Source organism: Pagrus pagrus (genome assembly GCF_965226575.1).
Source record: "Pagrus pagrus genome assembly, chromosome: 7".
Classification (NCBI taxonomy): domain Eukaryota; kingdom Metazoa; phylum Chordata; class Actinopteri; order Spariformes; family Sparidae; genus Pagrus; species Pagrus pagrus.
Genome location: NC_140191.1, coordinates 1,489,089 through 1,505,320, shown reverse-complemented (window position 1 = coordinate 1,505,320; position 16,232 = coordinate 1,489,089). Strand labels below are relative to the sequence as shown.

The 16,232-nt window shown below is 40.8% G+C and overlaps 2 protein-coding genes across 2 annotated transcripts; both read right to left on the bottom strand.

The window, feature by feature from the left end:
- Positions 1 to 1,408: 1,408 nt before the first annotated feature.
- LOC311259554 (uncharacterized protein) lies at positions 1,409 to 3,883 on the bottom strand. The gene is made up of 4 exons (XM_084356785.1): positions 3,611 to 3,883; positions 3,133 to 3,249; positions 2,861 to 3,002; positions 1,409 to 1,872 (listed from the first exon to the last, which is right to left on the bottom strand). The coding sequence occupies exons 1-4, from the start codon at positions 3,824 to 3,826 to the stop codon at positions 1,538 to 1,540; spliced, it is 810 nt and encodes a 269-aa protein (XP_084212911.1). The 5' UTR covers positions 3,827 to 3,883; the 3' UTR covers positions 1,409 to 1,537.
- A 217-nt stretch (positions 3,884 to 4,100) lies between these two features.
- Positions 4,101 to 14,508, bottom strand: LOC311260062 (protein NLRC3-like; the record flags this gene model as incomplete). The annotated part of the gene is made up of 11 exons (XM_084357575.1): positions 14,482 to 14,508; positions 11,491 to 13,291; positions 10,245 to 10,418; positions 9,406 to 9,579; positions 8,161 to 8,334; positions 6,343 to 6,516; positions 5,578 to 5,751; positions 5,207 to 5,244; positions 4,994 to 5,049; positions 4,615 to 4,670; positions 4,101 to 4,365 (listed from the first exon to the last, which is right to left on the bottom strand). Exons 1-11 carry the CDS (start codon positions 14,492 to 14,494, stop codon positions 4,101 to 4,103), a joined length of 3,099 nt encoding a protein of 1,032 aa, XP_084213701.1. The 5' UTR covers positions 14,495 to 14,508.
- Positions 14,509 to 16,232: the final 1,724 nt, after the last annotated feature.

Here is a 16,232-nt window from a genome sequence, read left to right as displayed (position 1 = left end):
GGCGGGGGAGGAGTCTGAGGGTCCAGTGGTGGAGGAGGAGGAGTAACCCTTTAATTAAGTGGAGACACTACAGGTGAAAATCTATGGCAGAGTATGAGGAACAGGGGTGAGAATAAAAAGGGGGGGAAGTTTTATGTTTTTTTTAATGATGCACACCAAGAAAAAAGTCGAAATGTGGAGAATAAAGTTGACATTTAAAGATTAAAGTCGACCTTTAGAGACTACATCAAAAAGCGCATACGACCAGTGTTGGGTAACGTTACTTTTAAAAGTAACTCGTTACGTTATCTACTGAGAAAAGTAACGCGTTAGAGTACTTTAGCTTAACGGTAAAACCCATTTGCGTCTTGTTGTGCATGTCAGTTATATTGTGTAACCAACTGTACATGAACCTTTGAATATATTGTCTCTACCGTCATTTTGTAGCGTTCAGTTACAGTCGGTAACATCAACTTTCACAAAACTTGTAATACAAAAAAATAATTGTATTAATGTAAGTAATCAACTGACAAAGCTCTATAGTCTTCCTTCAAGTAAAAGCATTAATACTATAAAAATACTCAAGTAAGAGTCCTGCATTAAAAGTATAACTTAGGTTAAAGTATTTAACTATAATCATGAAAATGTACTTGAAGAATCAAAAGTAAACAGTAGAGCGGTCAGTAAAATGCCCTGTGACGTATATGATCTCATTAGAGGATTGAGACTCAGTCGTTAATGTAGATCAGGATTTTACAGTTGAAACTCATTGTTAAGTGTTTTGTATCAGACATGACCCTTTTTATTAAGTACTAACCTGCTGATTATCTCCTCAGTTAACCAAAGTGTTGTTGATTATTTGGTTTGTAAAGATGCTGAAAATTGTGAGAAATGTCAACTTAATTGTTAAATTGTCTTCTTAATTACCTGAAGTTGATTTTCATATCTTCACTCTTGTTTTTCTGCCTGACGCTGCAGCTGCATCGTCTCTGTGAAGCTGTCTCCATCTAGTGGCTGAAGCAAAGAACAACACTGTGACCGTTTCATCCTCCTCTCCTCATTTGTGATTTGACTGCATGATGAATTTGTGTAAATGTGTTTTAAAGGTGCTTCTGTCAGATCTTAGTTGAACCCGGCTCCCCTCCAGGTTGTGCTTCTGCTTTGGGCTGAGATCAAACTGAACTCTTAATAATGCACATTACAGCAGCACATTAATGTGCACTGTGTCACAATCACATGTTAGACAGATATATGAGGGGAACTATCAGTTGTCTGCATACTTGAAAGGGTTTGAGAACAAAATGCATCAGAAGGAACCGGTTTGAACCAGTAAAAGACGAACGGCCACTGTTGTCGTTACGTTTTATTTACAAGTTTAAATACAAAAACCGTCCTGACTGTAGGACTGGACCTGTTTGATGAGCCAAACATCTTCATCATCTGAGTGTGAACTTTCTGAACTGTTGAGAACTGTACGGGTTGAGTCAGAGTGAGAGTCCGCTCATTAAAAACACTGACTTTGATAACAGAGCTTTGTCATCTTTTGTTTGTGTTTGCGTCAGCGTAAGTTCAGCACTCTGGAGAGGCACGGATCCACGTCACAGAGGGCGGCGATCAGAACTGAGCTGGCTTCAGTTCCCTTTCTTCGCACAATGTCAATCACGTCTCGTGCTTTGACTGCTCTGGTTTTTGTTGTGGCTGACTGCATTTCCTCATCATTTATGACATGACCTTCCAGAAGTTTATCCAGGAGCTGGTTCAGAACAGGTTCGGACACTCTTTTGACAAACTTGCTCCGAACCAAGAGCAGCCTGTCCTCTGCTGGGACACTGTCGTCAGCTGGGACGCTGTCCTCTTCTGAGACATTCCTTTGTTGAAGTTCCCTTCTTGGACCTGAAGGACAGCCAAGGAAAAGACTTTAGTTTAATAACCAACACTTTCAAATACATATCTCTTAACTTTAAACTTTAAAGTTGACCTAAAATTAACTGTTGTGTTTTTGTCTGCTCTGCCAATGTTGGCTACAGCGCCAGTTTGTTTACGTTGTTTTCATTTCCTCCAGCGAACTCTTGTTCCCTACGGTGCAACACGAACAATCTTTTGTTCCCTACAGTCAATCACCAGCAAACTCTTGTTCCCTACGATATGACACCTGCAATCTCATGTTCCCTTCAGTCAAGCACTATCAGTCTCTTGTTCCATATAGTGTTACACTGGCAATCCCTCATTCCCAACAGTGCTATCACCCGCACACCATTGTTCCCTACTGGGTAGCACAAGCAATCTCTTGTTCCCTACAGTGTTACATCTGCACTCCCTTGTTCCCTATTGATTAACACCACCAATCTCTTGTTCCCTACTGTGTAACATCAACACTCCCTTGTTCCCTTCAGTGTAACACCTGCACTCCCTTGTTCCTTACAGTATATCACAGGAAATCTCTTGTTCCCTAAGACTGGCACTTCTTCATTCCCTCAGGTGTAACAGCATTACTTTGTGCAAGTCTACTATGAACGGGAAAAGTAAGAAGAACTAAGGGATGACGAGGGATCCACCGATGGCTGGAAGATGCAGACAGCTGGCTCTGTCGCTTCTACAGTGAAAAGACCACAATTTTAGCTACAATATGTAAAAAACTGTTTTGATATAAAAGACAAGCTCACTGTCTTAGAACTGCTCAAACTAATACACAGCTGACCAGCCAGAAATCCATCTACTGATCCTCAAGGCAAACTGATCAGGTGTCAACATTCCCAGCGGTGGATTGAGAATAACATGTAAGCTAAATAAAGAACGACATGAGACGGAGCAAATGTGTTTTATCCTCTTTTATTCTATTCTATTCAGATGGAGTGCTGCTGTAAGAGGGGGAAGCCTTTACCTGCCAGGTACAGCTCACGTTTCCAGACTTCTGTCCTCTCTTGGTCCTGGACCATCAAAGTTAGTTTCTCTGGGATCGTAGTCAAGATAACTTCAAATGTTGGATGGAAATTTGGTCCATACTTTGATCGAAATTGTGCAATCTGGAAAACCAGTAGCAATGTGTCATTTAATACTTCCCTTACTGTGAATATATTTTCAACATGCAGCCAGAATATCATTCATAACAATAGTGTTTATGACCATTATAAGTGTAAAAGTGAGTTGATTCACCTCAGGCTGTATTGTGAAGCCCTGAGGTTCACAGTGGACACTGTACCTCTGACCAACGCAGAGATGACACTCAGCAGGGATCCTGATGTACTCAGCATCACCTTGTTTGGCAGCAACCTTCAGCAACGGGACATTTTTATTATTGTGTTTTATAATCAGACAGTCAAGTCAAGACCCTGTCCAGGAGTTTTGACTCTTGGATATTAGGTGGTACACAAAAACATCCTAATACATTTTTGCAGTTATTAAAAAGGGAACGTGAGAAATGTAGCTTTTCAGCAGGGTGATCCATATCAGGAAGTTTGTAAAGAGGTAAATAAGTATTGAGATTATATTGATCACTAAGGTGAAAGTATCACAAATTACCCTTAATAAAAAGGAGTGAAGTGTGACTGACCTCAATCATCTTTCTGGAAACAGCGGTGGCTTAAATCATAAGTTTATGCTGATGCTAAGCATTAATGAGAAATAGGTTTACCTGATTCACAGGGATGTTTTCCTGCAGCACAAATACATAGAGCACGCGAGGCCATGTTTCTGGGGGTCGGATGAACAGCAGGACTTGACCGTTTACTGGCAGCGTGATGTTGAGGAACCTTTTAACAGCATCCCATACCAGACCAAAGTCAGATAAGTGAGGGACCTTCACAACCACATGAGTCTCTGTAATCTCCAGTGGCTCCAAGATGCTCATCCCACCATCAGCGATATGGATGACGGACAACCCGTTATCAACAAACAAAGCTGTGAAAGCAAAGAGCCATTAACAGGTTGATTTTCACCCGATTCCTTTCTGACCATGTGACGTCTGAGAGTTAAAATGTATCTATTGTCAATAACACGGACAGTTGGCTTTTATTCTTTAATTATAACTTTAGATGTATTGTTATTTTCCTGTCATACCTGTGAGCTGTCTGGATGTGATGCACAAATTTCATTTTTTTTGCATGTTGCCTGTGCAGCTTATTTTAGGAACAAAAAATGGCATTAATATAATCTTTGAACGCCACGTCTTTACCATCCTTTGTTTCACAGTGGGGGAGGTGGAGCTGACAGAGAGCGTCCTCAGAACACTTGATATTGAACAGCAGCCCTGCAGCCATCTTGCCAGCTGATTGAAGGAGATCCTCATCCCATTGGACAATCCTGTACAGCAGCTCCGCCTCCTGAGCCATGTCGAACACCAGTCCAGTCAAATAACACTGGAACACACCTGGACCAGGACACCTGAACCTGAAGGACAAGGACACAGCAGGGCCAAATTCATATATATTAGATATTCTGATATGCTGTCATTAAAGCAAAAGGGGGACAAACTAGATACACAGATATTCTGAAATGTACTGTATGTTCATGTTTTTTTAAAGATTCAACTTTTCTCTCCGATTGTTAAGATGATATCATTTGTAATGTAAGTATTTTGACTTGAAATGGTGAATAATGAAAGAAGTTGGAGACATGTTTTGTCATTGTAGAGATTACCTGTATTCAGATTCATTATTGTACGTTACATGTTCAGGTGAGAAGGATAAAGGAGCCTGGAATCAGAAATGCACAAAGTTAGTCAGGTTGTTGCAGTGTTTAACAAAGTACTTATCCTGCAACAACTGCTTTGTTTCGTTGTTGCTTTGAGTAAAAACATACTTGTTGTCAAAAAAGAGTGGAAACAACAGTACATGACGATGATTCAAATGAAAAATACTTAAAGTGTACTTTGTGTTTGCAGTTGTGATACATTAAATTTTTTACAGTGGTTTTTACATGTTAAGTCATTAATGATTCATAATGAAAGATTCTCGATCTCCTCGTGTAGCCTTTGTCTCTTTCATCTCCCTCCCTTGCTTTCTTTTTTCTTTTTCACCTTTATGCCTTCCTCTGGCAGGTTGTCTTTCACAACCAGTTCGACAGCAGAGTCATCTGATGCAGAGAAGAAGTAACAATAATGAAAACTTGATAAACATTAAACCAAATTATTGAATATTTGTCCAACAAATGTGACATCAATCTGATCACTTTATGATCAGATTTTAATATACGATAGCTTGATTAATGGGGACAGTTTTCCAATACTTACCAAATAACTTCTCAGCTTTGATCACCTTGTCGTTGATCCTGTAGGGATTAAAACAAATCCAAACGTAAAGGATGATATTAAGGATGAATAATTGTTTATTCAAGTCCTGACAAAAGCTGACTCATAAAATATTTAGGATTACATCACATCTGCAGCACAATTGACTGTGACATTTATGTTCTGAGCCATTAGTGTGAATAACTAGATCCAAGAAAACATAACAGGAAATTAAAAAATCTGTATTTTCACTCTTTCACACAGTCAGCTTGAAGGTAGAAGTGGAGGGATACCCCAACATGGGTATTGCATTAGCCTGCCTTTAAGTTTAATATTGCTTAAGCAGCATGGACTGAATTAAACCCATTACTGACTTGAGAGTCTCCAATCTACAGTGTGGACTCTTCACAAGATCAGACAGCAGCTTCACTCCTGAATCCTTCAGCTTGTTGTAGGTCAGGTCCAGCTCTCTCAGATAGGAACGGTTGGACTTCACAGCTGAGGCCAGAGAGGCACAGCTGATCTCTGACAAACTGCAGCGACTCAATCTGAAAATGGATGAGATGATTCTTTTGTTATCTTTTGTGATTTTTTTCATTGCTGTAGTGGTGATGAAAAACCTTTACCAGCTGCTGGTTATGATATACAATTATGATTTCGAAAAGAAAATCATTGGGGGCTTATTTGCAAGTCGCACTGTTGCTCTTAGTTATGACTCAAAAAATGGTCGCAAAATGCACTTGGATAGTGGATAATGAACCAAAGCAATGCTCCAAGCTATAAAGAACTATTTAGCATAGAAGCAGTCACCAGATCTCAACCCTATTAAGCTGTTATGGGAGTAGTGAATGTATGGTACGTAAGAATTCAAACCCATTAAACCATTCCAACCAGTAGACCATCAGATTATACAGACTAACTGACAGCTAAAAGGACAAAAGTCTGCAAGTGATGCAAATGAAGGATTCTTTGGCAAAAGCTAAAGATTGATTCTTACTGTGATGTAATACCGTCACCACAAAAAAAGAAAAAAGAAAAACTAATATACTGTAAATTTTAGGTCATATCACCCACTCCTAGTGACACCACAACTTTCACATCATATTCATCTCAGCACTGAAGTTAAAATGGTGTCTGACCTCAGAGTCTCCAGTCTACATTGTGGTCTCTGCAGAAATTCACACAGCAGCTTCACTCCTGAGTCCTGCAGCTTGTTTCCACTCAGCTCCAGCTCTCTCAGATGGGAGGGGTTGGACTTCAGAGCTGAGGCCAGAGAAGCACAGCTGATCTCTGACAAACTGCAGTCACTCAGTCTAAATAAAGAATAAAAAATGTAGAGGAAAAATATACATGTATATATCGTTTTATTTTTGGAAAACACAATGAAACTAACGGAAACCAAATCGATTGATTGATGAGCAGCTACATGTGATTGACTGTTATTAAAGACGGTTCCAGAACAGATCAGACTGAATTGTTATAGATGAGACCTGGAGGAGGACTGAGCTTCTGCTCTCAGATGTGACGGGTTGGACTGAGCTTCTGCTCTCAGATGTGACGGGTTGGACTTCAGAGCTGAGGCCACGACATCAAAGTGAGTCTCTGAGAGTCCAGAGGTAGAAAGCCTGTCATGACACATGCATTACAAATGACGATGTGAATGAAAACAGATTATAATTACTTCATGCATTTGATGACAAAACAGTGTGACGTATGCTGTTTTGATTAACATTTGCTCCTCACATCAGTACTTCAACTAACCTTATCTCACTTTTTGACATACATCAATAATTCTCATCTCTCTCCCATACCTGCAAATAATGTTATTATTTGTAAACTTGCAGTTGAAGGGAGAGAAAAATATTTAGGCTTCCACTATGCCCACAGCCTGATATGATCCCATGTTTGTCTCCACAAAGTTAGCATGATGCACTAAGTAGAAAAATTAATTTATCAAACAGAAATGAGACATATCGCTTGACCTGTAGACTTGTATGAGAGGTGGAAGAAAAAAATCAATTGATTAAAAATGGAGGTGATGAAAAATGAATGTGAATTGACAAATAGATTGATGCATTTTAAAGTGATTTCATTAATTGAATTCTGATTTGATTTAAAAAACAGTCATGGTCTGACGAAAACAGACCCATGTTTTATCATTAACCACGTCTTACATTCATCATTCATAACAAAGAAAATGTATCTTTATCTGATCTCTGACAAACTGAAGCTGCTCAATCTGAATAAAGAATAAATTATGTAGATAAGAAATCAATTTATTATAACTGTTCAGGTTTTAGATGTCTTAAACATGTTTGGAATTTACACTACCGCTCAACAGTTTGGTATCACTTAGAAATTTCCCTGTTTTTGAAAGAATTTTCTTTTTTAAATTAGACAGCATTAGATTGATCTAAAATTCATTAATTATTAATGTGGTAAACGATTGTTTTAGCTAGAAATGGTTGATTTTTAATGGAATATCTTCATATGTGTACAGAGGACCATTTTCAGCAACCATTACTCTTGTGGTCCAATGGCACATTTTGTTACCTTAAGCGAAAACTGTTGTGCTGATTAAAGAAGCAATAAAATTGGGCTTGTAGACCAGTTGAGTATATGAAGCATCGGTATTTGAGGGTTTGATTTTGGTCTCAAAACGGCAAGAATTTCTTCTGAAGCTCATCAGTCTGTTCTTTTCTGAGAAATAAAGGCTATTCCACGTGAGAAATTGCCACAAAACTAAAGATCTCTTACAATGGTGTATACTACTCCCTTCAAAGAACAGCACAAACTGGCTATAACCAGAACATAACTACCGTCACCACAAAAAAACAAGAAACAAAAAGGAAAAACTGTAATATACTGTAAATTTTAGGTCATATCACCCACTTCTAGTGACACCACAACTTTCACATCATATTCATCTCAGCACTGAAGTTAAAATAGTGTCTGACCTCAGAGTCTCCAGTCTACATTGTGGTCTCTGCAGAAATTCACACAGCAGCTTCACTCCTGAATCCTGCAGCTTGTTTCCACTCAGTTCGAGCTTTCTCAGGTGGGACGGGTTGGACTTCAGAGCTGAGGCCAGAGAAGCGCAGCTGATCTCTGACAAACTGCAGTGACTCAATCTGAATAAAGGATAAATGGTGTAGATGAAAATCAATTTATAATCTAGTCAGATGTTTTCGGGTCTTATGTGTTGCTCAATATAAAACATTTTCAGTTTGAACAATTCAGTCACTATAGGCATCATACAGCTTCATAAAAAGGACTACTCCTGAATGTATTTATGGTGAGATGAAATAGAGATATTTAATGTTTTGTATTTATATTTTTTTAATGTTAGTTATTTAAAAAAAAACATGATTGAAAAATGAATTTAAAAGTCTTTAAGGGGTTCAGAGTGAACTATCCTATCCAGCATTACTTTTACTTAAATGAAGGTTTTAAATATATTTGTTCTGAAACAAATATCTGAAAGATCTGATTTGCAAAGGATCAGGTCAGATTTTTGTGTCCAGACATCACCACCATATGCGCATGGTTGCTGTGGCAACGATGTATGTGTCAGCAGCACTGTATGCTGATGACACAGTTTTCAAACACAGAAGCTGCTAGTAGCAACACAGCTCTACTCATAGCGGCTTTTCGCCTGCAAGTGAAGCAAAAGACACTTTGAAATCCAAAATGACTGTCCACAGTATCCAGACTGTTGCTGCACTCCATTGCACCTCCATTGCACAACAGTTATCCAAGTCAGAATTCCAAGTTGGAAGCTCTAAGTGCCCTAAATTGTTAAATCAGTTGCTGTGGTTGCTTGCAAAAATCACAGTCTTTCTATACAAACATCCATTTGCTGGGGGCGTCTATGTTTTCCCAAGCAAACGCACCGAGACACATTTAGATTGGAGGTTAAGAACACCAACTTGGAAATACCAACTTCCGACTTGCAATGGAATGCAGCATCACACATCTGCAGAAATCCAATTTCAAATCACCTCCAAATGTGATTTGAATTGCATTAGCAAAAATTGCATTTCATGTGGTTTGCTGTCCAGACTTCTTAAAATCAATTTGGATACAATCTGGATGTGCCACAAAACAGATTTGGGCTGGTAAATTGAACATAGCCTTATAGACTTTAGCATTAAGATATCTCAAGTTTAATTTTAGCACAAAAGTCAATAGTGGTGTCTGACCCCAGAGTCTTCAGTCTGCAGCATGGACTCTGCAGATAATCACACAGCAGCTTCACTCCTACATCTTGCAGCAGATTTCCACTCAGCTCCAGCTCTCTCAGATGGGAGGGGTGGGACTTCAGAGCTGAGGCCAGAGAAGCACAGCTGCTCTTTGAAAACCTGCAGTATTTCAGTCTGAATAAAGAAAAAATGATGTAGATAAACATCCATTCATTGTATCTGTTGATGTGATAAATTTGCAGTTCAACATTACTATGTCCTAATGGTAAGTGGACTTTCCAGTCTATGGACGTAGCATCCTGCCGACCTGCTCATCAAAAGTGATACATGATATTTCTATGCTCAGCCATTCACACACACACACTGACAAACTGATGTAACAGCCATCAGGTCTCAGTATTTGGGGTTTAGTCTCTATCCAACACTTTGACATGCAGCTGGAGCCAGGGATTGAACCTCTGACACCTGGATTAGTGGAGGACCCACGCAACCTCCTGAGCCACAGCCACCCCAATCAATCAGCTTTTCCCGAAAATGTATTGGTTTACTTTGTCATCTTGTTATTGTGGATAATCATAAGCCACAGTCACATTCCAAATGACACATTGGAGCAGCTTGATGCCGGCACTGCTTGGTTCAGTGTGAACTAACAAAGGCAGCGTAAAGGCAAGCCTTCGTTGCAGTGATAATGCAGAGTCTCTGTCTGAAAAGGGCTACTATGTCAAACTTTTACAGACATCACCCAAATGTCACACATTCACACACTTATTCATGTAGATACTGAAGGTGAAAAGGTTCCTTCCTAACCCAACTATGTAAGCTAGAGTCTGTGATCTTACCTCAGAGTCTCCAGTCTACAGTGTGGACTCTGCAGTCCACGAGACAGCAGCTTCACTCCTGAATCCATCAGGTTGTTTTGACTCAGGTCCAGCTCTCTCAGATGGGAGGGGTTGGACTTTAAAGCTGAGGCCACAACATCAAAATGAGTCTCTGAGAGTCCTGAGTCAGAAAGTCTGTTATGACACATGTATTTCAAACGACGATGTGAATGACAACAGATAATTACTTTACACATTTGATGACAAAACAGTGTGACATATGCTGTTATGATTAACATTTGCTTGTCACATCAGTACTTCAACTATCCTTATCTCACTGTTTGAGACAATAATTAGCTAGCGTGCTATTTCATAATTGTATACGGATGTCTGGTGGTACTGTATTGTATCAATGTCTTTCTTGTTGTTGGTTGGTAAAGGAAACATTCAGTGGCGGAGCTGATTAGCAGATTGTGAGCTATAGTTTGCACACCAACCTCTTCAGTTGTGAGAGAGAGTAACCCAGAGTGACACTGCAGCAGGCCGGGCAGGATGCTGAAGAGGTTGGTGCATTTACAGGGAAACTAGAGATCATAAACCTTTGTATTGGAGCTGCCACTTTTTTCTACACACCCGAGGTAGACAAAATATAGACTATGCTTGATTCAAACTGTGAGTTTGACTCAGTCATATTCATACCTAAATTTGACCAATGAAGGCAACCAATTAGAGGCATAGAAGGGCGGGACTTGCTGAGTAGGTGTGATCTTTGTTTTTTCAGGGCAGAAGTAACAAAAACTACTTGCTGTAAGTGATGAATGGTAGTCCTGTTAAATATCAGAGAAATAAGCAGATAAGATGACAGTCAAGTTTATCCATTTTAAAAAAAATATCTAAATTATATTTTAACTTATATTACCTGTATGTATGATTGCATAGGACACCTTGCAGAACCTACTCAAGTAATAATTACTGACTGCATTCATTGACTAACATAAAATATTGCTATATGTTGTGATAAAATGCCGCTATGATTAAATTTCAACCACAACTGTTAAGTCCTTCATTTGTTTTGTTTTTGTTTGCATGTCGAAGAAAAATTTAAAAAAAAACTGTAAAATGTAACAATTATCAGAAATAACTACAATATGTGTGAATTTACTTGACAGCAAAACCAACTGAAACATCAACATTTTTGGACCACTGTGTTTAAGAACTAAATGAATAATCTAACCTGGTTTATAAAATCATTCACATCTGGACTTACAGAGCCTTTCTGCAGTTCCTCACAGCTGGAATCAGTCTCTGTCGTCCCTCCCTTGATGTGTTGTACTTCTTCAGGTCAAACTCCTCCAGAACCTCCTCTGACATCTGCAGCATGTAGGCCAGAGCTGAGCAGTGGATCTCAGAGAGTCTCTTCTCTGATCTGTTCTCTGACTTCAGGAACTCTTGGATGCGCTGATGGACTGAGTGGTCGTTCATCTCCGTCAGACAGTGGAAGATGTTGATGCTTCTGTCAGGAGAGATATCGTACATGCTCTTCTCCTTCAGGTTGTTGATGGCTCTCTGGATGATTTCTGGACTGTTGTTTGTCTGACCCAGCAGGCCTCCTAAGAGTCTCTGGTTGGACTCCAGAGAGAGGCCATGAAGGAAGCGAACAAACAGGTCCAGGTGGCCATTTTTACTTTCAAGGGATTTCTCTGTGGCTCCCGTCAAGAAGTCATCCAAGTCGGGATAATCAGTAAGGACACGGCCCCACTTTTTCCCCAGGAAGTCCTTCAGTACCTCTGTGTTCCTGTTGGTGTAACAGTGGAACATGTAGACTGCAGCCAGAAACTCCTGAACGCTCAGATGAACAAAGCAGTAGACTGTTTTCTGGAAGATCACACTCTCTCTTCTGAAGATCTCTGTACAAACTCCTGAGTACACCGAGGCCTCTGTGACATGAAGACCACAGCGCTCCAGGTCTTCTTGGTAGAACATGATGTTTCCTTCCTCCAGATGTTCAAACGCCAGCCTCCCCAGCTTCAGAAGAACTTCCCTGTCAGCCTCCGTCAGCTCCTGTGGACTCGTCTCATGTCCCTCATCGTACTTCTGCTTCTTCCTCTTTGTCTGAACCAGCAGGAAGTGTGAGTACATGTCAGTCAGGGTCTTGGGCAGCTCTCCTCTCTGGTCTGTAGTCAACATGTGCTCCAGAACTGTAGCAGTGATCCAGCAGAAGACTGGGATCAGACACATGATTCGGAGACTCCCAGAGGTCTTGATGTGTGAGATGATTCTGCTGGACAGATATTCATCACTGAACCTCCTCCTGAAGTACTCCTCCTTCTGGGCGTCAGTGAAGCCTCGTACTTCTGTTACCCTGTCGACACGTGAAGGAGGGATCTGATTGGCCGCTGCAGGTCTGGAAGTTACCCAGACGAGAGCCGAGGGAAGCAGCTTCCCCTCGATGAGGTTTGTCAGCAGCACGCTGACTGATGACTTCTGTGTGACATCAGACACGACCTCATGGTTCTTGAAATCCAGTGAAAGTCTGCTTTCATCCAGGCCGTCAAAGATGAACAGAAGTTTACAGACAGCGAGCTTCTCTGCTGTCACCTTCTGTAATGTTGGATGGAAAACATGGAGCAGCCTGAGAAGACTGTACTGCTCATCTCTGATCAGGTTCAGCTCCCTGAACGAGAGCAGAACCAGCAGACTGACATCTTGGTTTTCGGAGCCCTCTGCCCAGTCCAGAGTGAACTTCTGCACTGAGAAGGTTTTTCCAACTCCAGCGACGCCGTTTGTCAAAACGACTCTGATGTGTCTCTGTTGGCCAGGTAAGGCTTTAAAGATGTCGCAGCACTTGATTGGAGTTTCATTGAAGGTCTTCTTGGAAGCTGTCTCTAGCTGCCTCACCTCATGTTGGGTATTAACCTCTTCACTCTGTCCCTCTGTGATGTAGAGCTCAGTGTAGATCCTGTTGAGGAGGGTTCCACTTCCTTTTTCATCAGTTCCTTCAGCCACACGTTCACATCTCCTCCTTAGACTGATCTTATGTTCATCTAAAACCTCCTGCAGACCACTATCTGCTGGAAGAGAAAGAAAATGAGAAGGTTATTATTTCATGAACAACATTAAAGCAAGCAATACAAAAAAAAACCCTGTGTGCATTTGTGTGCCTCTGTACAAGTTGTAGTTGACAATCAAGTCAACTCAAAATGCAACGTTCAAACTTTCAGCAACACATCTGTCTCTGAGTATACCCCCGACCAGTAGCAGCCCTCTCACACCATCTGAAATGTCCTCTATACTCCCTGGTGAGCAGACCCATAGTGCATGTGCTCCAGGACTTCGACAAGATGCAATATTTTTTTCTGTTGCATATGTTTTTGGGGTTTGTGCATTTTTGTATTTGCACATTTTTCTAATGGGAGTGTTTTGGGCCACTGCTGGATATTTGGTTGTGTTGTGTGTATTTGCAGTACATTTCCTAAATGCTGCACATGTGTTGTCATATTGATGAAGATGGCAATAATCCACAGACATCCTCAATCACAAAAGGCGAGGAGCACAGGCTGCAGCTCCCCCTAATAACTTCCAGCATTATATGTGTTTTAACCTCCTCATCCTGACTTAGAGGGATTCTACGATGACACCGCTTAACTGCGGTGTGGTGTCATGGTGTATGACTTCGGTGCAGCCCAACTCACTATCACTCCCTGCAGACACATCTGCATTCTCATTCAACAAATTGTTAACCTAAGCTACCTGCTGCTCATCTATATGACGACAGTTAATGTCAAATGGAAACTTGGGTACCCCTGCTGATTGCTGCTCCACTGTGGCCTCCACATGCACTCTGATGCTTCCACTTCCTGTGGCCCTACTTCCTGGAAAGCTACAGGGATAACACCCCCGGTCACCGCCTCTGTTTCGCGCAACTGCATAGGTTCAAGCACACATTTGCATGACCAAGATTAACAACAGGGACCATTATTTCTCCTGCTTGCATCCACACATAAGATGTTGACACCAACAAATTACCAAGTAGCACCCCTTCATTCACTCCTGAAGCCTCCATTACCACTGCCCGACCCGTGGAGTTGTTACTCTGGAAACCCGAAGCGGAAACCACCATTCTGTACCAACCAAAGGCACATGGACCCTGCAGGTATTACAGGATGTGAAGAGGCTAGCACCTTAGCATAACCTTTAGTAGTTGCTGAGCAAACCAACTGTGGTGCTTCGTTAACCCACTTATGGATGACAGTCTTACCTTCTGCACTCATCTTGACAAACTTGCAGACAGCGATGTGTTTACGCCTCGCTCTCTGGATGGCTTGAGCATAATAGTTATACTTTGTCTCCTTCGCCTCCTCCAACAAGAGCTGCAGAGATGAGAACAAGACAGAGACAACAAACATAAAGGCAAGATGGAGACAGACCCTGATAGGCTGGATGGACTGAGGGTTTATGCAACAGGGATGTCACAGAGTTGTTTCCACATCAATGCATGCTGAGAGTTATGAGGACTGTAGTGTTTGGAGTCATTTCACAGACCAAAACTGAGAGAAAAAAATCTGAAATAGACCAGAACAGCCTGGATAAATGATCAGGAGGTTCTTCTGCGGTTCTGGTTCAGGAACTCTGAACCTCAGTGTCCCTGGTAACAGTTACCGTTGACAGGAAACTTTACTTTAGGATTGACCACTACCTGAGCTACGTTTCCTGATTGTGCTTTGAAGACTTTGGTCTCCAGCTGGAATTGGTCCTGGTTCAAGTTGATGGAGGTCAGAAGAACTCCCTGGCGCTCTTTTCCTTCGATGAGGCCGGGAGACCTTTGTCAGGATGGTGAACACAAATTTCTGTTGGCATATTTGAAGCAGCACGACTAGGGTTGGGTACCTTTCACATCTGGATCAATAACCCTGGGATCGGGTACTGGTGTTAAAGGATAACTTTTTTTGGGTACTTTACTCTCTCTGAAATGACAAATGTGCCATTTCACTTGTGAAGAAAGACGACGAGCATTGCATCAACAGAGGGAGCTGTTCAAAGACCTGGAAGCAGCTGGAGAAACTGTTTGTCCTCGTGCACGTTACTCCAGCTGGTTACAAGGTTCAAGGTTCATTTATTTTTCATTCTTCAACATGAGTTGGTTTAAAACAACAAGTATAGTAGCAGTAATGCCCACAGTGACTCAAAAGTTATGTCAGAACAATGAAAATTATTTAAGAAATTATTTAAGTGTTAACAATATTAAACTTCGATGAGCATTTCAAATTCTTAGATTGGCTGTGATGTATGTGGCAGGTGGAACCACCATGACTGTGTGATGAGTCCTATATGAGTTACATACAAACACACAGTTTATACACTATACACACTCAAAAGTGTTAAAATCAGGTCAATGACCTGAGCTAAAATAACAGTGGGTTAACCAGCACCCAATATCAGTTCTGCTGACTGATACATGAGCTGTTAACACTCAGTAAGGACGCTTCAAATCAAACTGTAATCATCTGATAAATTATTTTATAAACTTATATGTGACCGTTCTCAACAGACACATTACCTGGACATACAGGTCATATTCCTCTTTCTGTCCCCTACAAACTAAATATGATGGTTTTCTGTCCCAACAGACACTTTCACAGGACTGAAGGTCAAAAGATCATCACACTTTTTGTTTTATTTTTAAATAAAATCCATCATCATCATCATCAAGTTATAATATGAGTTTTGTGTGGGTCTCTAAGGAAAGTAGCTCAAACCAACGTTAGGACTGAAATAGATATAAATAAGATAATGGCGCATATATGACCATATGTAGGGCTACACCTGCGTAATTAGCACAAACGGATACGTTCTTTCCACAAAGAAAAAAAAATCATGTGAAACAGCTGCCGAATGAACAAGTAGGCCAACATAGTTAAGCTTGTGTTGTCGACAGCGTCTCACAGCGGTTGTACAGTTTCTCCTAACGCAACAAGTTTTAAAATTGAGCGTTTTTTAAAGGGAGTCCGG